Genomic DNA, 25245 nt, shown 5'->3' with positions numbered 1-25245 from the left:
GACCCGTGAAGTGGTATGGACAATTGAAGCGGATTTTAATTTTTTAATAATTTATTTGATTTGAACCAGATGGACTGGCCGGACCTAGAACTGGTGACCTGACCAGTACGACCATTGGTCCAGTTCCAAAAACATTGGATATATGGTGACAGATGATCCAAAACTAAGTTTCATCCGCACAAAATATAACATAACATAAACACAACGTCTACATGAAAAATGAACTTCAGAATTCTACTCCCAATTTCCATAGTAAACTCACTGTAACTACAGCACAAGAAAGGTAAATATTCTAATGATCAATGAGGTAACCGGATTCTGATTTGAACTCACAGGTACTATTACCCAGAAATTGTTGGATCACACTTGCACCTATTCTCAAAAACCTCTCCCAAAATCTGAAAGGCATGGACAACTAGAAAAACTTGGAAAATCAGACCAGATCAATATAGGAATCTTCATCCATCAATCAAGCATCTTTTCAATCAGTAAATCTTGTAAAGTAATTTTTTCAACCATGTTATGCCAGATTGCCTCATCATTTGGGATTCACCAAGGCAAACTACTTCTCTTCTCTTGGTTTTCTTGGGGACCTCCTCAGAGCAAATACTCTAATACCACACATTTCTAGACTTAATCAAAAAAATTTCCAACGCATTATTAACTGTCTAGATCACTTGTGCTGATTAATCTATCAAATTAATATATCATTAGCCTTTCTTGACTCTCTTCACTAAAACATTTTCATCTTCGGTGTATTTAGATCACTATATTATGTTAAAATTAGCCTTTTCCACACTCCTTTCGTGCATTATAGAATCATCATGACATTGACTTGTGGTTTACTATTCAAATAGAAGAATGAATTTTTACCTTTTCTACCTTTCATATAGTTCTTTTAACTCTATTTGACAATAACTTTCTATTTCTGAACTGGAATCTTCATCACTCATAAGTATAATCATTGAAAATAAATTCCACCAACATATGAAGAAGTTAATACGACTTGTTTCATGTTTCAAGTAATTCCATTTTAGAAATTTGTTAGAAACATTGACTGCATTATCCAAAATATTTTTTCAATCCTGAAGATACTGAAATGATATATTGTAAACCCTTCAACACCTTGCAAAAACAGCAAGGTAGCAAAATACTGTTAAGTGCCTTATACCTTCCCTATCATTATGAATCATACAGTCAAGGAGTTCAAGCTTTAGACAATCTTAAATAGATAAAGTTAAGGTTTCATAAGATATTAATAATACACATAAAGTCACAAGCAAAAATTCAACAACAACAACAACAACAAGAACGAAGAAGTAATACCCTGTCATATTACATGAATGTATGATATTGAGACTTTGCTATACTTTGACCTTATTGATAAGTTCAGCAAAAGTGAAGAAAAAAAAATTCCAATGATCAGTCAATATCACCTGCAATGTGTAAGTCTTCAGCGGAGATATGATCCTAAAACAAAGCCGTAAATCTGTATCCTCTGCGCCCATCTTTATTGTTGAAGTACAAAGGTCAACGGTACGACAACCCAAATTGTCTTCGCAAGATGATGTCTTATACTTTGCACGAAATCTAGCAAATACACCACTGTTATATTCAGCTGAACCAGCATAATGATGGAGAAAACCCTGGAATACAGCAGATAAAGTAAAATAGCATGCCTCATCAAAAAAAATTGAAAACTTAAGCCCCAAAACATTTCATTTTCAAATAGATTTATTCTCAAACTGAAAGACACCATTAAAGCGCAACAAAACCACATAAACTCTTAACAATCTCTGTCATGCACAGCCAAATATGTCAAAACCAACAATTAGCAAGCACTAAGACTAAAATCCGGTTACAGTTATATATCCCCATTATCCATAATCATAATTAGTAGACAAAATGTTTCAACCTATATGATTAAACTTGATCAACCAAGCACAGTTCTAAAGTAATATAACATACCGTTGGTTTGATACCCTTATTCCTATAATAGTATAGTGTCCCTTGACTATCAAGTACAAAGAACCTCCTCTTCCAATCTCCCCTCAAACTTGAAGAACGTTTCAGTAAATATCCTTGTTTGATTGTCTGGACCTGTAGAATGAATGATTATATCATTTCTCCCAGTAATAACACCGATGAAATAAACATGATGCCTAAAAATAACAGCCAAACAAATACATATATATATATATATATATATGAAGATCACTCACTGACCTCCCCATTTCTTGAGGACTGCATGATTGCTTCTATATTTTTGTCTGAATTCATGCCCGTAACACAAATGCCGACAGAACTTGTTGAAGGCTCTATGTTACTTGAAGCTTTTATAATATCTATCTCCGCTTGGGTCCTAAATTCTTGAATACGTTTTTCAAGGCTACACTGCTCTGCATTTGCTAATTCTTTTGCCTGTTGAGCATATGTATATACCTATTATAAAAGAAAATTAAAAATAAATATATTCTGTCATCAAGAGACCACATTTGCAAAGCAACCGAATCAGATAAGGTTAAACTTAATAAAAAGGACAGGCGGTAAGGGCATGGGATCAAAAGCCTCCAGTTTAGAATGACAAACGTGCAAGCATTCTGCACTCAATGTCAAGGTCTAACAGAGAAATACATTTAACCATGCATTTATATAACACTCAGGAAATAGATGCATATATAATGTTGCATTCAGGAGATGGCTTCCTTCATTCAAGAATCTCCAAGGGTAAACCATGCAACTAGATAGCTCTATGATATGATAAATTCGTATGCCTTGGCATGACCAAAAAATACACTTTGGCAAGGTAACTCCAAAAAAACACACAAGAATATAGCTGTGCGTCTCTTCTATATCCTTGTCTATCTATTTATACTTTGTAACCGAAAACATTTACATCTAATCATACGTTTGATAAAAGAAAAAGAAATAGAAAGAGGTATGAAAATATTTAAACTAAAGACTCTAAAAGAAGACTACACCTATAATTGCATAGATTATTTAGGTAGATCAAAATTCTTTTTTTTAATTGCCAACACTGCGGGATCAGTTATTTGGAGAGCCAACTTCTCTATGGAAGAAATTTCTAGAAGTTATTGATTCTACTCTACTGACTACATCACAGTAACTTGTTTTTAAAATCATAGAGTAGAACAACCTTCATTAAATAATTAAACCAGTTAATTGGACGGTAGTAGTCAACAACTGTTGAATTTAGTTCCCATGCAAAGGTGGCCATGCAAGAAAAATGGCAGCAAGCTATCGAGCCATAGTGTGCAGCAGCTGAAGCTTGAAGTTACCAAACCACTTGCTGTTTTAGTTGTATTTTAATTACTATGTAATCTAGTTCATGTTGAACTAAGTAGGTAAATGTTTTGATGTAATTTTGATGTTGATTGACTGAAAATCAGCAATGTAACTTGTTCAAGCCTAATCTTGTGAGTTTCAAGGCATATTAGTGGAGTTAGGTAGTTGATTAGGTGATTACTTGTTGCTTTTATCAAGATGACTGATATATGTAATGGCTTTATGCCTTGTTCATTTTGAGTTAATGAAAATATCAGCTCCATTTTGAACTCAAACTCTCTTCTTCTTCTTTTCTATTTTTCACTTCCAAGCTTCTTTTCTGTTCTTTTTTCTGTTTGTTTCTTCCGCAAGGCTCGAGGCTTGCTGTATAAGCAAGCTGAAATCAACTTGCTGTTGCCCTTAAACACCAACAATTGGTATCTAGAGCTCTTGTCTTAGTGGACCTGTTGCTTAAAACCAAGGAACCTAAATGGCTTCTTCAGGATTTTCACCAGCAGCCCCACCAGTCTTCAATGGAGAAGGCTTCCACATATGGCTGGTAAAGATGAAGACTTACCTGCAGGCCTTTGATCTGTGGGAAGTTATCAACACAGATGCTGAGCCAGCACCATTGAGGGCCAATCCCACAGTGGCTTAGATCAGACAACATGCTGATGAGAGGACCAAAAGGCACAAGGCCATGTCCTGCATCCAGAACTGTGTGTCAGATGTCATCTTCACCAAAATTATGGCCTGTGAGACTCCAAAACAGGCCTGGGATAAGCTCAAGAAGGAGTTTCAAGGCACAGAAAGAACAAGGCAACAGCAGCTGTTGAATTTGAGGAGAGATTTTGAAAATCTGAAGATGAGAGAAGAAGAAATAGTGAAGCAGTATTCAAATAGAATCATGGCAGTGGTTAACAGCATAAGGCTCCTTGGTGAGCACTTTGATGAGGCAAGAATAGTGGAAAAGGTTCTCTCCACTTTGCCTGAGAGATATGAGGCAAAAATATCCTCCTTAGAGGACTCAAGAGACCTGGCTAGCATCTCTTTGACTGAGCTGATTAACACCTTCTATGCTCAGGAACAAAAGAGAGTCAGCAGAGCTGAAGATCACCAGGAATGTGCATTTCAAGCCAAGGCAAGAGAGGCCTCGAGCACTAATGCTCAAAGAGGCAAAAAGCCTTGGAAAATTAGGCCTAAGCCTGATGCTGCAAGGAGCAATGACCAGCCCTGCAGATATTGCAAGAAGCCAGGACATGCAGAAGACAGATGCTGGTTCAGGCCAGATGCAGTATGCCAACACTGCAAGAAAAAGTGTCATGTTGAAAAACTTTGCAAAAACAGAACCAAGCCAAGGCAGAGTCAATTTCAGCAACCAAAGGTTGAGGCTCGAGTGGCTGAAGACAGCAGTGACCAAGAAGAGCAGGTCTTTGCTGTTTCTTGCTTATCTGCTGAAAAGAAGTATTCAAAAGGCTGGTTACTTGACAGTGGTTGTACTAACCACATGTCACCAGATGCCTCCTTGTTTAAAACCTTGGATAGAAGTTGCAAAACCAATGTCAATGTTGGAAATGGTCAGTTCATAAGGGCTGAAGGAAGAGGAGAGGTGCTGATATGCACTCCTACAGGCAATAAAGTCATCTCAAATGTGTTGTTTGTGCCAGAAATTGACAGAAACCTTCTCAGCATAGCTCAACTGCTCGAGAAAGACTATTCAGTTGTGTTTAAGGATAAAAAGTGCCACATTGCTGATCCAAGAGGATCAAGCCTTATGACAGTCACTATGACTGACAAATGCTTTGAGGTTCATTGGCCAAATGACTCAAAGACAGCATACACTGCCTCTGTTGATGATTCCAAGCTGTGGCATCAAAGGCTTGGGCATGCCAACTTCAGGTCAATGGCTCGAATGGCCAGTGAGGGCTTGGTTGAGAACTTTACCAACACAATAGAGCATGATGATGTATGTGAAGTTTGCCAGATGGGAAAACAGGAAAAACTGCCATTTCCTACAAATGCAGCATGGAGAGCTACTGAAAGACTGCAGTTGGTGCACTCTGATGTATGTGGCCCGATGAGGACTGAATCACTCAGCAAAAACAGGTATTTCATCCTCTTCATTGATGATTTTACAAGGTTTTGTTGGATTTTCTTCTTGAAACACAAGTTTGAGGTAGCTCAAGTGTTTGTGAAGTTCAAAACTACTGTAGAAACAGAAACAGGTTGCAAGCTGAAATCGATAAGGTCAGACAATGGCACTGAGTACACTTCAGCTCAGTTTCAAGCCATTTGCAATGATGCTGGCATCAAACACCAGCTTACAAATGTCTACACACCTCAGCAGAATGGGGTATCTGAAAGAAAGAACAGAAGCCTGATGGATATGGCAAGATGCTTACTGTTTGAGAAGAAACTGCCCAAGACCATGTGGGCTGAGGCAGTAAACACTGCAGTCTATCTTCAGAATAGACTTCCTACTAAAGCTCTTGCCTCCAAGACACCTTTCGAGGCTTGGTTTGGATTCAAGCCTTCCTTGGCACATCTGAAGGTGTTTGGTTGCCTGTGCTATGCACAAATACCAGCAACAAAGAGGGACAAGCTGTCAAAAAGAGCTCAACCTGGCATCCTAGTGGGATATAGCTCAGTTAAGAAGGGCTACAGGGTTCTGGATCCCTTGACAAGCAAAGTTCAGGTAAGCAGAGATGTCATTTTTGATGAAAAGGCTTGTTGGAATTGGGAGAAGATTGAGCCAGAAGCAGTTTCAGAAGACCTGATGCCCAATCAAGCTGAACTCGAGCAGCTAGGACCTGAAATGGACATTGATGATGAGCCTGTGAGAGGCACAAGGCCCTTGGATGAAATTTATGAAAGAGCACAGGTTGCTATAACAGAGCCTAGCAACTTTGAAGAGGCTGAGGCAGATGAAGGCTGGAAACAGGCCATGATTGATGAAATCAACATGATTCAAAAGAATCAAACATGGGAGTTAGTTGACAAGCCTGCTGGAAAGAAGACCATTGGAGTAAAATGGGTCTATCGAGCAAAATAGAATGCTGATGGGAGTCTAAACAAGCTAAAAGCCAGGCTTGTTGTTAAAGGATTTAGCCAAAGGTATGGTCTGGACTACCTGGAGACTTTTGCACCAGTAGCCAGGCTTGACACAGTCAGAATGATAATTGCCTTGGCTGCTCAACATCAGTGCATTATTCATCAGCTTGATGTAAAGTCTGCATTTCTCAATGGACTCCTAGAAGAGGAGATCTATATTGACCAGCCTCCAGGTTTTATAATACTAGGCAAAGAACACATGGTGTACAGGCTGAAAAAGGCCTTGTATGGCTTGAACCAGGCCCCTCGAGCTTGGTATGCCCGAATTGATTCCTACTTGCACAGTTTGGAATTCGAGAGAAGTGTAAGTGAACCAACACTGTATGTTAAGAAAAATCAAGCTGAGACTCAGCTTATCTTGTCACTTTATGTTGATGATTTGTTGGTAACTGGAGGAGACAAGAACATGCTGCATGATTTCAAAAGGAAAATGATGAAGATGTTTGAGATATCTGATCTAGGCAGGATGAATTACTTCCTAGGGATGGAAGTGAAACAAACAGCAAATGGAATCTTTCTCAGCCAGAGTTCCTTTGCTATGAAGGTCCTCAATAAGTTCTCTATGAAGAACTGCAAGCCAACAAGCACACCAATGGTTGTTGGAATGAAACTATCGAAACAGGAAATTGGTGAACCAGTTTGTGAGACTATGTACAAGAGTCTCATTGGTAGTCTACTGTATTTGACTGCAACAAGGCCCGATATCATGTTTACAGTTAGTATGCTATCCAGATACATGAATTGCTGCAACAATCAGCACTTTCAAGTAGCTAAAAGAGTACTTAGATACATCAAAGGCACCATTGATCATGGTGTGTTGTTTAAAAGGGATGAAAACATGAAGTTAACAGGCTATGTTGATAGTGACTGGGCTGGATCATGCGATGACATGAGGAGCACATCCGGATATGCATTTAGCCTTGGCTCAGGCATGTTTTGCTGGAGTTCTAAGAAGCAAAGTCTTGTGGCACAGTCAACAGCAGAAGCTGAATATGTTGCTGCTGCAGCAGCAGTGAATCAAGCCATATGGCTTAGAAAAATCCTAGCTGATTTAAACCAAATCCAAGAAGGAGCAACAGAGATCTACTGTGACAACAAATCTGCTGTTGCAATTGCAAAGAATCTCATCTTCCATGGAAGAACGAAGCACTTCAACATCAAGCTACATATCATAAGGGAGATGGAGCAAGCTCATGAAATCGAGCTGGTTTATTGCAATTCAGGAGAGCAAATCGCTGATGTATTTACAAAGGCACTCAATGTGTCCAAATTTGTTAAATTGAGAAGGGAATTAGGTGTCACTAGCATGGAAACTAAGGAGGAGTGTTGAATTTAGTTCCCATGCAAAGGTGGCCATGCAAGAAAAATGGCAGCAAGCTATCGAGCCATGGTGTGCAGCAGCTGAAGCTTGAAGTTGCCAAACCACTTGCTGTTTTAGTTGTATTTTAATTACTATGTAATCTAGTTCATGTTGAACTAAGTAGGTCAATATTTTGATGTAATTTTGATGTTGATTGACTGAAAATCAGCAATGTAACTTGTTCAAGCCTAATCTTGTGAGTTTCAAGGCATATTAGTGGAGTTAGGTAGTTGATTAGGTGATTACTTGTTGCTTTTATCAAGATAACTGATATATGTAATGGCTTTATGCCTTGTTCATTTTGAGTTAATGAAAATATCAGCTCCATTTTGAACTCAAACTCTCTTCTTCTTCTTTTTTGTTTTTCACTTGCAAGCTTCTTTTCTGTTCTTTTTTCTGTTTGTTTCTTCCGCAAGGCTCGAGGCTTGCTGTATAAGCAAGCTGAAATCAACTTGTTGTTGCCCTTAAACACCAACAACAACTTTCTGACATTCTCTCATTCGCTTCTCTCTCTCTATATATATATATATAAATATATATATATATATATATATAAGACTAAGATATTACCTGGTGAATAAATGGTTCCAACTGCTTCAATAATTCAAACCCCTGTAATAGTAAGAAACCAATCATAGTCAGTCCACACACAGAAGAATTGTTAATTATCTCATCTAAATTAAAAATTAAGCAATACATCATAAAAGGAAATACAAACCAACTTAAAATATTTAAGATGGCTATCCATAATTGCACTTATAGATTCCAGAAATTCATACTTCTTTTTAGCTTCAATATTCATTAGCGCATTTACCTGTTTCCCTTAAACCACAAAGAAAAGTCACCAAATGAAGCATGAAATAATATGGAAACATAATCTTAATAGAATTAAACAGGAAGACTTGCAGCTACAGGAAACATACTAAATTGAAGCGGCTTCTCTCAAAAGAAGATTTTGAATTTTGTAGATCCTGTAAAAAAGCAAAATCCAATCCAACCCAAAACATAAGCCAGATATGTTTTTTAATGAGAAAGAAAACTGAACCCTACATACAAGTTAGAAACAAGTTATTAAGAAAACATAAAAGATGTGTAAAGAAACTAAAAATAAAGCAAACTGAAACATACTTCCATGGATTGAAATTAGAGTATTTATAGAGAAATAATCAGCTCACAAGAAATCAAAATAATAGTTCAAAATAAATCAAAACACAATAAAGGATAATAATCAACTAACAAAATATCCTAACAAACAGAGATTAAAAGTTTAAAAATTTTGACAAACTCATGACTATTATGCCCCCTCAAGTTGGGAATTGTAATCCCAGCTTGACAAAGAATTTATCAAAGGTAGCAGCTGGAAGTGGTTTTGTGAGAATATCTGCAACGTGGTTTGTAGCATGAAGATGGGCAACAGTGATGCAGTTCACTTGAACTTGTTTGCAAAAAAGAAAAAAATGAATATCGATGGCAATATGATTCATTCGACTATGAAAGGCTAGATTTTCACAAAAATAATCAGTCCCAACATTATCACAAAATATTCGAATAGTAGTAGTAAGGTTGTAGTGAAGTTCTTGCAACAGATTTGTGATCTAGTTGGTCTCTGTGAGAGCAGTAGCAACAACTTTAAACTCGGCCTTAATAGATGATTGAGAGACAAATCATTGTTGTTTTAGAAGACAATGAGATGGGTGTATTCCAAAGATAAACCACATAACAAGTGGTAGAAGTACGACCATCAAGCCCAATCAAAATCAGAATAGACAAGCAAGCTATTATTAAGGTCTTAGGAAATGTTAAGACCATAATTAGAAGTACCATTAAGATACCGAAGAACTCTCTTTACAGCTTTCCAATGACACTCTTTAGGAGAATGCATGTATTGAGAGAGTTTGTTGATTGTAAAACCAATGTCAGGTCTAGTAAACAACAAATGTTGAAGCTAGCCAAGGATGCGCCAATAATAAGAGCCATCAATAGTGACACCAGTAAGAGTTTTAAAAACTATGGCAGAGCTCATGGTAGTGATCGTAAGCTTGCTTGAATCCATATGAAATTCATTGAGCATATCTCGTATACATTTTTGTTGGGATAAAATAATGCCAGTAGGAGTAAATTACCTCAACTCTCAAGAAGTATAAAAGACTCCCAAGATCTTTGAGAGAGAATCGACTAGCAAGACCATCAATAATAGATTTGACACCACTTGTAGTATTTCCAATGACAATAATATCATCAATATAAACTAACACAGACAATGAATCCACAATTATGAAAGATAAATAAGGATGAGTCAAATCTGGACCTCGAAAAGCCCACAATAGCTAGATAATTCTGAAGTTCAGTGTACCAAACGTGAGAAGCCTATTTAAGGCCGTAAATTACTTTCTTTAGCTTGCATACATAAGAGGGAAGAATGGGATCTTCAAGCCCCAGTGGTTGTCTCACATGAAAATCCTTTGTAAGATGACCTTGAAGGAAGGCATTGTTAACATCAAGACCAGGTTATTGAGTGAAGCTTTTTGCCACAAGTCTCACCTTATACCTATCAAGTGTTCCATGGATTTATATTGAATGAGAAAAAGTCACTTATGTTATTGTGAATTTCAATGAGGCCTCAATTGATTATTGTTTCAATTGAGAGATGGAAAACGTCATTGTTGGTTGCCTAGAGATGAATTTTTGAAGTTATTTGGTTGTCGGTGGTCATTATTGTTGTTGGGTTGAAAATGACCTAAATTAAGTTGTTGGGCAATAGAAACTGTAACTAGAGGCTTTTGTTTGCACTCTTCATTTTTAGAAAAATTTCATGATCAAGTAGTTTTTTGTACAATTCTTCAAAGATGATAGCGCTTTCACGATAACGGATGGCAGCATATATATCTTTGTACTCAGGGCCAAGAACTTGAAGAATTCTAACTAGTTGAACATTATGGTTGCTAATTTATTGACTACTGATTTAATTTCATAAAGATAATTACTAACTGTTGGAACATTTTTAAATATTTATAGTGTTCCAATAACTATAAATAAATGAGTGTAATTAATCAAAAGTTATATTATTTGATTTTTGAAAAAATTATAACTATTTAAATAATTATAATATTAAATGAATAATTATGTGCTTATTTTAAAGACATTATTATTTAGAAAGACACCTATTGAAAGATGTCTCTATGAAGAGATATGAAAATTCCTATAAATAGGAATGTGATTTCAATTGGAAAAATCACCCCAACAAATTCTAATATTATTAGATTGTTTTATAAAGTATTACTGCAGAAATCCTTTATAGAAATTGAGTTTCTTGTTATACATTACTCAATGTGTAGTGAGCTATTCTCGTCAGTGCAAAACGCAAATAGTCATTGGTTTTATTTTATCCTCGAGGTTAATTTGTTTGGAACTCATTTGCACACCGAAGATAGGTGGGGGGCGAATATAACCTTAAAGATAGTGATTTGATACACGCCTTGGAGCCTTGTCCTATTTCTTCTTTTTCTGTTCGAGTTTCATTCATGTGTTCGAGATTTTCTTCACCGGAGATTTATACTAACAATTTTAAGGTTATATATCATGATGAATACCACAATACATGAAAGTGGAACACTAAGGGAGTTGACTTCCAACTTTGTCAAACTTGATCGGTTTGGTGGTGGCAATTTTCGACGATGGCAGAAAAAGATGCACTTCTTATTATCAACTTTGAAAATTGCTTATGTTTTGAATACTCCAAGACCTAAAAAGAATGATAACGAATCTGTTGCTCAAACCCGAGAAAGACAAAAATGGGACAATGCTGATTACATGTGTATGAGCCACATATTGAATGGTTTATCTGATGGTTTGTTCAACACCTACCAAAATGAGCTAAAGAATTATGGGAAAATTAGAGACAAGATACATGACCGAAGATGTTACAAGTAAGAAATTTCTTGTTAGTCGTTTCAATAATTATCAAATGGTTGATGGTCGTTCTGTTAAGGAACAATTCCGTGATATTGAAAAGGTGTTGAATCAATTCAAGCAATATAATATGAAAATGGATGAAATGATTGTTATATTCTCCATAATAGACAAATTTGCTCCATCTTAGAAAGACTTTAAAAGAAGTCTAAAACATAAGAAAGAGGAAATATCTCTTGAGGCTTTGGCAAATCATCTTCGTATTGAAGAAGAATATTGAAAGTAAGATCAGAACCTAAATTCTGAAAATGCCAAAATACATGTTACGGAGAAAATACAGACTACTAAACCATTCAAGAGAAAGTTCAAACAAACTGATAGAGCACCTAAGTTCAAAAAGAACAAAAGGGCTCATGCTATAATTGTGGTAAGCCGAGATATTTTAAAAATGAATGTCGTTTTTTAAAGAAGAAATCATCTTCTAAGGCTAATAATAATGGAAAGTTTGTTGCAATGATATCTGAAATTAATATGCACAAGATGATAATACATAGTGGATTGATACCGGAGCAACCAAACATGTGTGTAAAGACAAAAGCATGTTCACAATGTGAAAATGACAATGTCTTGTACATAGGAAAATCTTTCACCGCAGGGTCTGTTGACCTACAATTCACTTCTAGAAAGGTTTTAACCTTAAATTATGTATATTATGTATATTATGTACCAGAAGTTAGGAAGAATTTAGTGTCTGGAAGTCTGTTGAATAAGTTTGGTTTCAAACTTGTTTTTTAGGCAGATAAGTTTATTTTGTCTAAGAGAGAAATTTTTGTAGGAAAATGGTATATGTATGAGAGTATGTCCAAACTCAATATTATTAATAAAAATAAAAATGCTATTTCTGCTTATATGGTTAAATCTTTTTGTTTGTGGCATTATAGATTAGGTCATTTGAATTATAGAAAATTGAATGACATATATAAGTTAGATTTAATTCCCATTTTAATAATAATATTGAAAAATACAATACATGTATGTTGACTAAAATTACAAGAAACACTTTCCCTAAGGTTAAAAGGAAAACAAAATTGCTTGATTTGATACATAGTGATTTATGTGACATGCATAATACTCTTACATTAGGTGGAAAGAAATATTTTGCTACTTTTATTGATGATTGTTATAGATATTGTTACGTATATTTATTGCATTCAAAAGATGAAGCGCTTGATAAATTTAAAGTTTATAAATCTGAAGTTGAACTTCAGTGAATCATTTATCAAGTGCTTAAAATCAGATAGAGGTGGAGAATACTATAATCCAAGTTATTTTGAATCCATTGGAATTGTCCATCAAGTTTCAGTCCCTTACACACCACAACAAAATGGTGTTGCTGAAAAGAAAAATAGAGTCTTGACTGAATTGGTAAATTCAATGTTATCATATTCAGGTCCTGGTCAAGGTTTTTGGGGAGAAACTGTTCTAACAGCTTGTCATATAGTGAATAGAGTTCTTAATAATGAAACTAAAATAACCCCCTATGAACAATGGAAGAAAAGGAAACCAAACCTTAATTATTTGAAAGTTTGAGGTTGTAGAGCTGTTGTCAAAGTTCCAACACCTAAACATAAAAAGTTAGGTGAGAGAGGAATTGAATGCATATTTATAGGATATGCACATAATAGCAAGGCAAAGAGGTTCATGGTAATTGAACCAAATGATTCAATTTCAATTAATACTATTATTGAATCAAGAGATGCTATTTTTGATGAAAATAGATTTAATTCTATATCAAGACAATTACAAGCACAACAATTGATTCATTCTTCAAATGAGAATGAGATTTCATCGGAACAAATTGATAATAATGATAAATCTTGTCAAGAATTAAGAAGTAAGAGGATTAAAAATGTTAAAGATTTTGGACCAGATTTCATTATGTTTCTTGTAGAAGAAAAATGTGAAAGTATATGCAATAAGATACCTTATTGTTATAATACGAAATCTGATCCTATTACATTTGAAGAGGTAATGAAATCTCAAGACTCTACTTTTTGGAAAGAAACAATAAATGATGAGATGGATTCAATAGTGGGAAATCAAACTTGGATCTTAGTTGATCTTCCACCAGGTTCCAAACCAATAGGTTGTAAATAGATCTTCAAAAAGAAAATGAAGGTCGATGGAACCATTGATAAATTTAAAGTAAGGTTGGTAGCCAAAGGTTTTACACAAAAACAACGTATTGATTACTTTGTTACCTATGCTCCAGTAGAAAGAATTGCTACAATTAAGACTCTTAATATCACTTACCTCTATATATAATTTGGTTGTTCACCAAATGAATGTTAAAACTACATTTTTAAATGGTGAATTGGAAGAGGAAGTGTACATGGAACAACCAGAAGAATTTGTTGTTCCAGGACAATAGCATAAGGTATGTAACTTTGTTAAATCTTTATATGGACTTAAACAAGCACCAAAACAATAGCACCAAAAGTTTGACAATGTTGTTTTAGCTAATGGCTATAAAATAAATGGATCTGATAAGTGCATATATAGTAAATTTGAAAATGGAAAAGGTGTCATAATTTGCTTATATGTAGATGACATGCTCATTTTTTGCACGAATTTGGAACAAATAGAAAACACAAAGAAATTCTTGTCAAACAACTTTTCTATGAAGGATATGGGTGTAGCAGATGTTATTCTTGGGATTAAAATAACCCGAGATGAAAGCACTATAATTTTATCACAATCACATTACATTAAAAACGTGCTTAAAAAGTTTGATCTTTTCAACTGTATACCAACATCTACACCCATGGATCCTCAAATAAAATTAGTATCTAATTCTGGTAGGAAAATTGATCAATTGAAATATACAAGTCTAATTGGTTGTTTTATGTACATAATGACTTGTACAAGACCAGATATTGCATATGCTGTTGGGAAATTGAGTAGGTACACAAGTAATCCAAGTAGTTTGCATTGACAAGCTTTGAATAGAGTGCTTAAGTACTTAAAGAAAACTATTAACTATGGATTGTGTGATAATAGATATCCTCCAGTTTTAGAAGGGTATTCGGATGCTAGTTGGATTACAAGTTTGGAATATCATGCACTAGTGGATGAATCTTCATTCTTGGTGGAGCTATTTCTTAAGGTTCCAAGAAATAAACATGTATTACTGATTCCACCATGGTAGCATAATTTATTGCATTAGCAGTTGCATCTAAAGAAGCAAAATGGTTAAGAAATTTGCTTTATGATGTACCTTTATGGCCTAAGCCAATTTCACCTATTTCTATCTGTTGTGATAGTGGGGCTACTCTAGCAAAGGCATATAACCAAGTATATAACGGAAAGTCTAGACACATTGGATTAAGACATAGTTATGTCCGACAATTAATCACTATTAATTATGTGAGGTAAAGTGAAAATTTGGCGAATCCTTTGAGAAGAAGTCTTGCTAGAGATGAAATAAAAAGGACTTCAAAAGGGATGAGACTTAAGCCCATTAATTAGAGTCACCCATGTTGGAAACTCGACTCAACGCTTGGTATAACGTCAAGTCTTGAGTTCAATGAGACAAAGTACATCATTAGTATGTGACTGTTAGCACTATAAATAAATCCATCCTAAGATTAAAGTACTAGGTACTCGTAATGATAAGGGAAGGATGAGTAATGTGCTCTTAATGGACCCATAACATAAATATGTTAGAGTGTTATAATTATGGTAACACTCTTGATGGGATCTACCTATGTTAGTGGAAGTGTGGTTGCTTCTAGGAGCTCAAGGGCTTGGCTCTGACAGCAGTAATGAAAAAAGGACATAGACACATGACCATAATAGTGTCCCTAGATACTATGCATTGACCGATGTTGAAATCATTATGTGAGATGTGTTCGGTTAATCAAATGGAATAGTTGGTTCAAAGCTTAGTCTACCATGCAATTTCGATTAACTTTAACATGTTTTCACTAAGTGAAAGTTCAATCAGATACCTTCATTTATGCAAATTGATTTCCAAGAATATCAAAATCTAAAATATTTTGAAAATGAGGGGAGATTGTTGGAACATTTTCAAATATTTATAGTGTTCCAATAACTATAAATGAATGCATATAATTAATCAAAAGTTATATTATTTGATTTTTGAAAAGAATTATAACTATTTAAATAATATTATTTGAATAGTTATAATATTAAATGAATAATTATGTGTTTATTTTAAGACATTATTATTCGAAAGACACCTATTGAAAGATGTCTCTATGAAGAGATATGAAAATTCCTATAAATAGGAATGAGATTTCATTTGGAAATCACACCAACAAATTCTAATACTCTTTCTTTCATTTCTTCATTTTCTAATATTATTAGATTATTCTATAAAGTATTACTACAGAAATCTTTTATAGAAATTGAGTTTCTTGTTATACACTACTCAGTGTGTAGTGGGCTATTCTCATCAGTGCAAAACGCAAATAGTCATTGGTTTCATTGTATCCTCGAGGTTAATTTGCTTGGAACTCATTTGCACATCGTTGGTGGGGGCGAATATAACATTAAAGATAGTGATTTGATACACGCCTTGGAGCCTTGTCCTATTCCTTTTTTTCTGTTCGAGTTTTGTTCGTGTGTTCGAGAGTTTCTTCACCGAAGATTTGTACTAACAGTAACTGACCTATTTTCTTTAGTGATGCAAGCTAGACGATTCTAAAGGCTGATAATTAATGGTTTGCGATTTACTAGCAAATGTTATGTGTAAAAATTGCGAAACTTGAAGCGCAGTGGTAGAGAGGGCTACAGTGGAGGCAAATGTAGGATCGATGGAGACCAATATAGCATTATGAATAAGCTTGATTTGACGGAACCACTATTGATATCCAAAATCAGTTGTGCAATTTTCGTTAGTTAGAGTTTGGGTTGGTGCAATTGTTGTTCCATCTAGATGACTAAAGAGATCGTGACCATTCATCAACATTTCTACTTGTGCTTTCCAAATCATCAAATTATGGCTGCCAATTAATTTGATCAATACTTGAGAAGCATGGTTGAATTAGATAATGGTGTTGTTAGCGGTTGTGTTATCGGCATTACTAATTGTAGTATCAATCATTTTTACAGGAAGGAAGAAAAAAAGGACTGAAAAGAAAAAAAGGAAAAAAATCAGATTTTCCTCGTTTGAGCTTTGAAGGCTTTGATTATCATAAATAAACTGAGAATAAGGCAAAATGAAATATACTTCCATTAACTGAAATTAGAGTATTTATAGAGCAACACTTAGCCAACAAGAATTTAAAATAAGAGTTCTGTTAGCTTTGATGTCCTAAACTTTTGATATAACAAGATAAATTATATATATAATGTCCTTAAATCATTTGGGGAAGTATAATTAAAAATTTTATTAAACATTTTCAAAGACTTGCAAAATACTCAAAAATATCCTTTAAATATGTTTTAATTTATCTAAATGTTTTTAGATTAATACTAAAGTGCTCTAAGGTGTTTTAAAATATTTTTAAGATACATTGATGTGTAAGTCTCGAGACATGAAAATTTCAAAATAGAAATCTGCTTTAGGAGTTGTCTGTCTTGAGACATTGTGCAATATGTTTAGAGATAATTAACATATTGTCTCAAGACACACTATTCATGTCTTGAGACATGGCTTGCCAACAACTATATAACAACTATTTTTCAGCCTTGTCTCGAGAGATGTCTCGAGACATCATGTGTAGGGATAGTTTTTAAGCTTGAAATTAATACTTCCAACAGCTAGATTTCATCCCAAACAGTCATAAACATCCATAAATTTATTCATTGGTATAAATACATTTCGTGTCGTAAGATAGAGATATCCAACCATCAAGATCAAGACAAGAGTACTTAAATTATTTATTTCTTCATTTTCTCTTGTACATATCTCTTTAGGTGCTTATTGTTAAATTTATTTATCATTTTCATTTCAATTTTTTGAAAGAGCGTAACATTTGTAAGCATACACCTTTGAGAGACCTTCCTTGTTTACATATTTTCTTTGTACTTGCAAAAAGATACTTAATGTTTTTGAGTTTTAAGATCTTAGATAATTTGTAAAGGGTTATAGTTGAGCCTTATAAAAGCTAAAGGGTTCTAGTTTAGCCACAAAAATTAAGGGGAAAATTCTATCTCAATCTTGTGAAAAAGATAGAGATTGTAAAGATTATACTTTCTCTTTAAAAGGTAATAATTTAAGTATAGTGAATTAGTAAATCTTTGGTTGAGATATACCAAAATAGTGGAGGTACACAATTTGGGTCGAACCACTATAAATCAAATAGTCCAAGTCTTTCTTTCCTTCCCTCATTATTTAGAAGAGTTTGTAGAGAATTTTAAAATACCAGAGCTAACGATTTATACTAGAGCTTGGTTTGCATTAAAGGTTTAACCATCAAGAGCAAAGATTCGAGGTCGAAAATATCGAGTTTAGATGACATTTGAGTCAAGGTTAACAAGTTTGCAAGGTCATTCCATCATGTCCCCTCCACTCTTAAATGAAGAAAATCATTCCAATTGGAAACTGAGGACGAAATTCTTTGTCCAAACATTTGATTATTGTGCTTGGAGGATTATCTCAAGAGGATTGTCTCAAAATTCAAAATTAAAAATGATTTTCTTTTGAAAACAAAAGTTGATTTGAAAAGCAAAAATAAAAAATTGAAAAACTTTGAGATTTCTAAAAGAAAGTTAAATTGTTTGAAAAAAAATAGAATTGAAAATGAAATTTGAGAGCTTGAAAAAGGAAAATGAAATCAATTTGGAAAACTCTTTTTCAAATATGTGAAAGTGTGAACATATCCATTATTATGGTCATCCATTACATACTTGTCTTAGACAAGTATGGGTTACTAAAGGAACAAAAGACATTGTAATTTATGTGTACCAAAATCCAAGTGTCCCTTGTAGGTTGTTGGAGCATTGAGGAGCAAAGCACAACAATTTGGATGCTCTAGACACATAAAAAAAGATGGATAACCTCGAAGTTTGAACTTTATTGTATATGTTAATTAGTTGCCTATTAACTAGTTGTTTCTAAGCATGATTTTTTGTTTAATTAGTTGAACTTGTTAAAATTATGCTTAGGGATATTGCAAAGAATTCTAAAATTCATTTAAGTATTTGTTGAGAATTTTTTGAACTTTTGATAATTTAGTTTTAAGCTTACTTAGACAAAAAAAAAACTTGCAAAGCTTTATGTTTTAGTATTTTTAAACACAAGTTTACAAAATTCTTTGAGCTTAAATGATAAAAATTTGATTTTAATAACTTATGGACATGAAAACCACTTAAACACACTTTAAATTGATTATAAGACTTCACTAAATGGTTTAAAGAGCTTTTAGCATAATTGTCTTTTTTGAGTCCAAATTCAAAGAAGTATACTTTTGAAATTTGATTTTTAGATTTCCTTGGTAATTATATCATTTGATCATTTGAACAAATTTGTTTCATTGTTGGAAAGGTTCAAGGTGGTCAAAATTGTGTTTTTCAAGTTTTGACTTCTACAATGGCCATTTTAAAAGCAAAAATGAGTTTTAAAAGTTAAACTTTGTTTCATCCATGTAAGTAGTGTAAATTTTAGTGTATATATGTTGTTAATAAATAGTTCTAGGTTAATATAGGTTGTATATAGGTGCATTTGTTTCCAAGCATGTTTGGAATATGTGACTTATGCTTAATATGACATGTGCTAAGTTTATGTACTGCATTTTCACATTTTAAGACACCTAGTACTTTGGTTTGATATATATAAGAGGAGTATCTTAACTTGAATTTTAATAAATTGAAATTACTTTGTACCTTAATGACCCTTATTGAAAATCATTAGAATTTTTCAAGAAAATGTGACGCTTAAATATATATATTGAAATTAAGGCCATAAGATCATTTGAACAACTTTGTTTTATTTATAAACTTATGCTTTTATCTTATTTTGAACCTTTGATGACCATTTTACAAAATGTAAAATTCTTAAACTCTTAACTTATTAGAACTAGGATTAAAACTTAGAACTTAAGTTTAGAACTTAGGATTAAACTTAAGTTAATAGGTTAGGATTAGATTTAGTCTTAGGATTAAGAGTTTGGATTTAGGGCTCCTCATTGGTATCTTGCTATTACTTGATATATCCTTAGATATCTTTTTCATGACATAATTTGTGCTTTTATTGAAATTTTTCTTGTGCTAATATGCCATTACACCTCCTTCACATCACACTCCATTGTATGACTATATTGTTATATTATTAAATGGATGTCTTTGCCATGTACTATGCTTATCGAAAATGGTAAAATTGTGTGATGCTGAGTATACTTATCGAATGAAATGCTTCTTGTTTGTCTACATGCTTTATTCATTCAATAATGTATGTTTGTATGAAGTTCTCCTCCTTATACTCTTCATAATTGGTATCATTGTAGCTTTGATGGGCTTTTGATATCCAGTTTGTTGATGCCATTATACTTTTCATATCTTATTTTGTTTAATAGTATTTGATATCTAGAAAAAGAGAAAATCATTAAGATATGCATCTATTAATAGAGAGTTCTAAAATTAGCAATTGCTTGTGATCTTTCATTGAATTATGCTTAGCATGCAATTAGTACCTTCCATTAGGCATGAATTTGGTTTAACTTTTATGCAATTAAGACTTATTCATATGATTTTTAGAATTTTTGTATAAAATATTCTTTATAAATGGATTTCAAATATACTTCTTTGTCATATCATTCTTTTTGAAGTTCATTGTTTACTTCGAGAATGCAATTGAATGTTCTTGACATGAATATATTATGACTCATTATATTCTTGCATCAATCTTGATATAAAATTGGTATCATTCTTTAAATGTTTTAAATGTTTTTGATATACCAAAAGGGGAGAAAAATGAAATTTGCATATGTTTTGAATGTATATCTTCATATGCTTATGCAAATGAATTAATATTCATGCATATATGCTTTATTGATACATTATTTAAATGCATAAGATTAGTAGGTACTTTATGCATATAAGCATAACCATGTTTTATCTGAAATGCATGCATAAAATCTTTTAAAAGTCTTGGATTTTATTGAATTTCTCCAATGCTTAATTGTCATATCTCTTCTTGCAATTCAATACGTTTATGTCTTGTTTAAGTATTTGTGCTTGAATTGTCATCTCTTGTTGAAATTCAATATGTTTATGTCTTGTTTAAGTATTTGTGCTTGAAAAATTTTATTAAGGGGAATTATATTTTGAAAATAACTAAATGATTTGAATGAGCTTTTTCAAAATGCAAATTTCTCTTAAATTTTATTATGTCAAAATAACATTTAAGATGAATTTGTTATGTATTATATGTCCTAAATCATTTGGTGAAAATAAATTAAAAATTTTATCAAACATTTTCAAAGTCTTGCAAATACTCAAAATTATGTTTTAAATGTGTTTTAATTTATCTAAATGTTTTTGGGTTAAAATAAAAGTGCTTAAAATGTTTCTAACGGGCTTTGGCATGCAAGTCTTGAGACATACAACTATGTGTCTTGAGACATGAAAACTTAAAAGCAAAAATCTATTTCAAGAGCTATCTACCTTGAGACATTGTGCAGTATGTCTAAAGATAATTGACAAATTGTCTCGAGACACACTATTCATGTCTCGAGACATGGCCTAACAACAGCTATATAACGGCTATTTTTTGTCCTTATCTCGGGACATATTTTGCTAGGTCTCAAGACATAATGTCTAGGGATAGTTTTAAGCCCAAAATCAATGCTTCCAACGGTTAGATTTCATCCCAAACGACCATAAACGTCCACAAACTTATTCATTAGTATAAATAGATTTCAAATATCAAGAGAGATATCCAAGTATCAAGATCAAGAGAAAAGTACTCAAATTCTTTATTTCTTCATTTTCTCTTGTACATATCTTTTTAGGACCTTATTGTTAAATCTATTTATCATTCTTATTTCAATTCTTTGAAAGAGCTTAACACTTGTAGAACACACCTTTGAGACGCCTTCACTGTTTATAGATTTTCTTTGTACTTGCAAAATGATACTTAAGGTTTTTGAGGTATAAGACTTTAGGTAATTTGTAAAGGGTATAGTTGAGCCATGTAAAAGCTAGAGGCTTCAAGTTTAGCTACAAAAACTAAGGAAGATTCTATTTCAACCTTGTGAAAAAGATAGAGATTGTAAAAGTTATACTTTCTCCTGAAAAGGTAAGAATTCAAGTATAGTATATTGGTAAAACATTTGTTAAGGTATACCAAGATAGTAGAGGTAGACAATTAGGTCGAATTGTCCAAGTTTTTCTTTCCTTCCCTCGTTATTTAGAAAAGTTTGCAAATAATTTTAAAATACCAATTTACCCCATCTTGGTATTTTCGGCCCTAACAAGTTCAAAATAAATCAAAACACAATAAAAGATAATAATCCAATCAAATGATGCCTTCATTGGCAAAAAATCAAGCCACAATTCCATCTTTAATATAAGAAACCGATTAGTTAGGTAGATTATCAATTCTTGAAGCAAATGAGGTATTTACTTTTGCACTCGAATAGATGTTCAAGTTTGGAACCAAAAAATTTGTCAATAGTAGATCAATTATGAGCTATTAGATACTAGAAACAACATAATGGATATCTAAGCAGAAAAGGCCAGGTCCTGTAAACATTCCATCCAAGTAACTGGAAAATACTTTCTTCAGATAAAGGTAAGTAAAGAGTGCAATGACTACAAGCTAAATTGATATAAGATCCATAGTTGCCAGGTCAAAAGAAACAGGAACTTTGTTTCTTTTCTATGGTTTTGAAACAGTTAAATGTTTTCTAACTAGTGAACCAGATTCAATATAGTAGCACAATGAAAAATCTAGTGAAACACAAAGTGTAGTATAAGAACGTCTTCTCTTAGCCTTCTTAGAAATATGTGAGAAGTCATTAATTTAAGGAAAAATAATACCTCTTCTAGCTCAGCAACAATATCTCCTGGCGTATTCTTCTTCAAAGACACAAACTTTTCACGTGCCTGGTAGTACAAAACATTTAACAACAATCATTATATTTTACAAGAATAAAAAAATATGATGCTATTTTATGATGTTTGATTGGCAGCTTTTCATAAATTTTTAGAGAAAAAGCAGCTGATTTCTAAAACTTCTACAATGAATAGCAATCTCCAACTCTTTTGAAATATCAGCATTTGTATCAGTAAATCCAATGAAAACTTCTTTAGAACTGAGACATCTTCATCAATGTTTGCCACTTAATACTGAAGCTAGTAAACTAGAAATATGTCAATAAATCTATTTTCGGCAACAAATATTTTTAGATTTCAGGACATGTCATCATCAACTTGCTGATTTGGTTTCTCTGTTACATATTTCTATTGGATAGCTCTTGATTCAGAAGAACTCTTGGTGTTATTACATGCAACCATGGTGTGTTTTTACCTAATAATTGGATAGTTCAAAATTTACTCCTGATCAGGTGACCCCAAAGGAAAGAGAGGGAGAGAAACAACGAAGGAGATTTAAAGTGTCATTAAGAACCAAATCCAATAATGAACTTCATGTCAGAAAAGAAGTTTCCATTGTCTTTAATACCTGATCATATGTACTTATAGCTTTGTCAAACCGTCGACGAGACTCCTGCAGAATACAGAGGATGAGAGCTGTGAGACAAATTGGGAAGGGAGGAAATTTAGCTCTTAACACTAACCTAATTAGCAAGGAAGAAGAAGAGTTATTAAAAATGTTCAGCTATTCAAAGATGAATTTTGTTGTTATGTTTTCCCATCTAATTTGTTCGCTACCTCTCACACCAACAACCCAAGCTCCCACATCAGAATTTATAGTATCCCAAGACATCACATCTATCTTGGAAATATTTGCCTTCCACAATTATCAACATGTATATTCAATATGTTCATCCACAATGAGTTATTATGTGGATAATATACAATCTCTCCTAAGTTGTAATGTCCATGACTTAGTCATCTAAGAGTCCTATGTTTTCTTAACATTTTGAGTTTCAGATTCCAAGGTGGACCACTCGTTTCTTTCGAAGTGTGGCAATCATTAACAACCCCCTATTGCAAACGCAACCAAGTTTCATAGCAAAATCTCAACAAGAAAGTGATAGAGTTCATCTCTCAGACTTGATTTTTGTTAAATTTTTCAAAAGATAAAATTTCAACACACACGCACAAAGCTAGAAAGTGGGCTAGGCCATGAGAGTTTCAATAAACTGATTATTAAAACAACCACTTTTAGAAAACAAAAGATAGAGATGGCTGATAAATAATGTTTACCTTCGCATCTTGCAAATCAACATTCATAAAGTGCATTAACTGATCAATTAACACATGCTCCACCTGTAATTGATATTAAAATCTCAAAAACAAAATTCCATTGATATTGAAATCTCAAAAACAAAATTGACCATGCAAAACAAAATATGAAAATGATAAGTAACAATTATATTGGACATGTAGAAGGTTATGAGGAAAATGTTAATATTGATTCCAATATATGAAGTGTTTTAAGACAGAATTTTGTTTATCGTGAGGTTATGCAGCAGGTAGCCTCAAGATGACTTTCACGTGCAACAAATATGTCAATGTCTTCTAGTGCTTTTACATGAAAGAGCAAGGTAACTAACCAGAACGAACATGAATGCATCTGCTAGCAATTGAAATTTCTAAAGTAGTTGCATTCACAAACATGTTAAATACTTTCTTGGGTAAAGCTACAACCTGATCATGCAAATTTGTTTTTAGCAGAAAATATAATGTCATAAGACTGTTTGTAAAGGTGCACCTGCATTGTTTTCAAAAGAAAAATTGCAAAGGTCCTTGGTTTTACAATATGGTTGCTTATTTCCTTATTAAAAGCTGGCCAAAGGCGTTGATACATTTTGTAGACACATCTGCTATGTCTTTACAATACAAGTTTTAAAGGTAAGCATGTCTTTCAAACTCATTTTGGGAGTAAAGGTAAGGCAAATATGACATTTGAAATAAAAATCATTTAATTGACAAATTGTTCATGCATGGTTAATTAATTCACACAACTTTAAATAAACATGCATATCCATTCATAGAGATGTAAATATCTCTTACATGCCAAGCACTATCTAATCATGCATACTCGTGTAAACAGAAAGGTGTTAAGTGGTGTCACCCCACATCTGTTGTGTAATATGTGATCTTATATTAAAGTTGGGCCCCTCCACCTATTACCAATTGGTTTAAGGTTGGAAGTTTAACATGGTATCAAAGTCTAGGTCTTGCCATATTGTTCTTCCTACTAAACCCGTTGTAAGGTTGTCCACATGTAGGCTCTATGAATTACACGTGAGGAGTGTTAAGTGCGCTTATTCCACATCTGTTAAGTATTAGGCATGTGTGACTTTATATTAAAGCTGGGCCCCTTAACTTATTACCAACTGGTTTTCGGTTGGATGCTTAACAAAAAGGAAATATTCATGCAGGAAAAAAAAGCAACATTAGTAAGTTGTTGCCAATAACAACCC

At 33.4% G+C, this 25245-nt stretch overlaps 1 protein-coding gene across 6 annotated transcripts in view; it reads right to left on the bottom strand.

Moving 5' to 3' along the window:
- Positions 1-25245, bottom strand: part of LOC105794313 (ADP-ribosylation factor GTPase-activating protein AGD2) — a 52588-nt gene that overhangs the window by 22573 nt on the left and 4770 nt on the right. For 3 of the 6 annotated variants that reach the window (XM_012623431.2, XM_052628376.1, XM_052628377.1), the window contains 9 exons: positions 24023-24085; positions 23316-23360; positions 22673-22738; positions 8680-8727; positions 8475-8570; positions 8327-8368; positions 2227-2442; positions 1969-2100; positions 1437-1646 (listed from right to left, as the gene is read on the bottom strand). In XM_012623431.2, the coding sequence (XP_012478885.1) occupies positions 1437-1646; positions 1969-2100; positions 2227-2442; positions 8327-8368; positions 8475-8570; positions 8680-8727; positions 22673-22738; positions 23316-23360; positions 24023-24085 (918 nt within the window). The remainder of the gene's footprint in view (positions 1-1436; positions 1647-1968; positions 2101-2226; positions 2443-8326; positions 8369-8474; positions 8571-8679; positions 8728-22672; positions 22739-23315; positions 23361-24022; positions 24086-25245) is intronic. The other 3 variants (XM_052628373.1, XM_052628374.1, XM_052628375.1) reach the window with 3 other exon arrangements.

Source organism: Gossypium raimondii, chromosome 3, assembly GCF_025698545.1.
Source record: "Gossypium raimondii isolate GPD5lz chromosome 3, ASM2569854v1, whole genome shotgun sequence".
Classification (NCBI taxonomy): Eukaryota; Viridiplantae; Streptophyta; class Magnoliopsida; order Malvales; family Malvaceae; genus Gossypium; species Gossypium raimondii.
The sequence above is the reverse complement of the archived record's forward strand: the minus strand, read 5'-3'. Positions and strand labels throughout refer to the sequence as shown.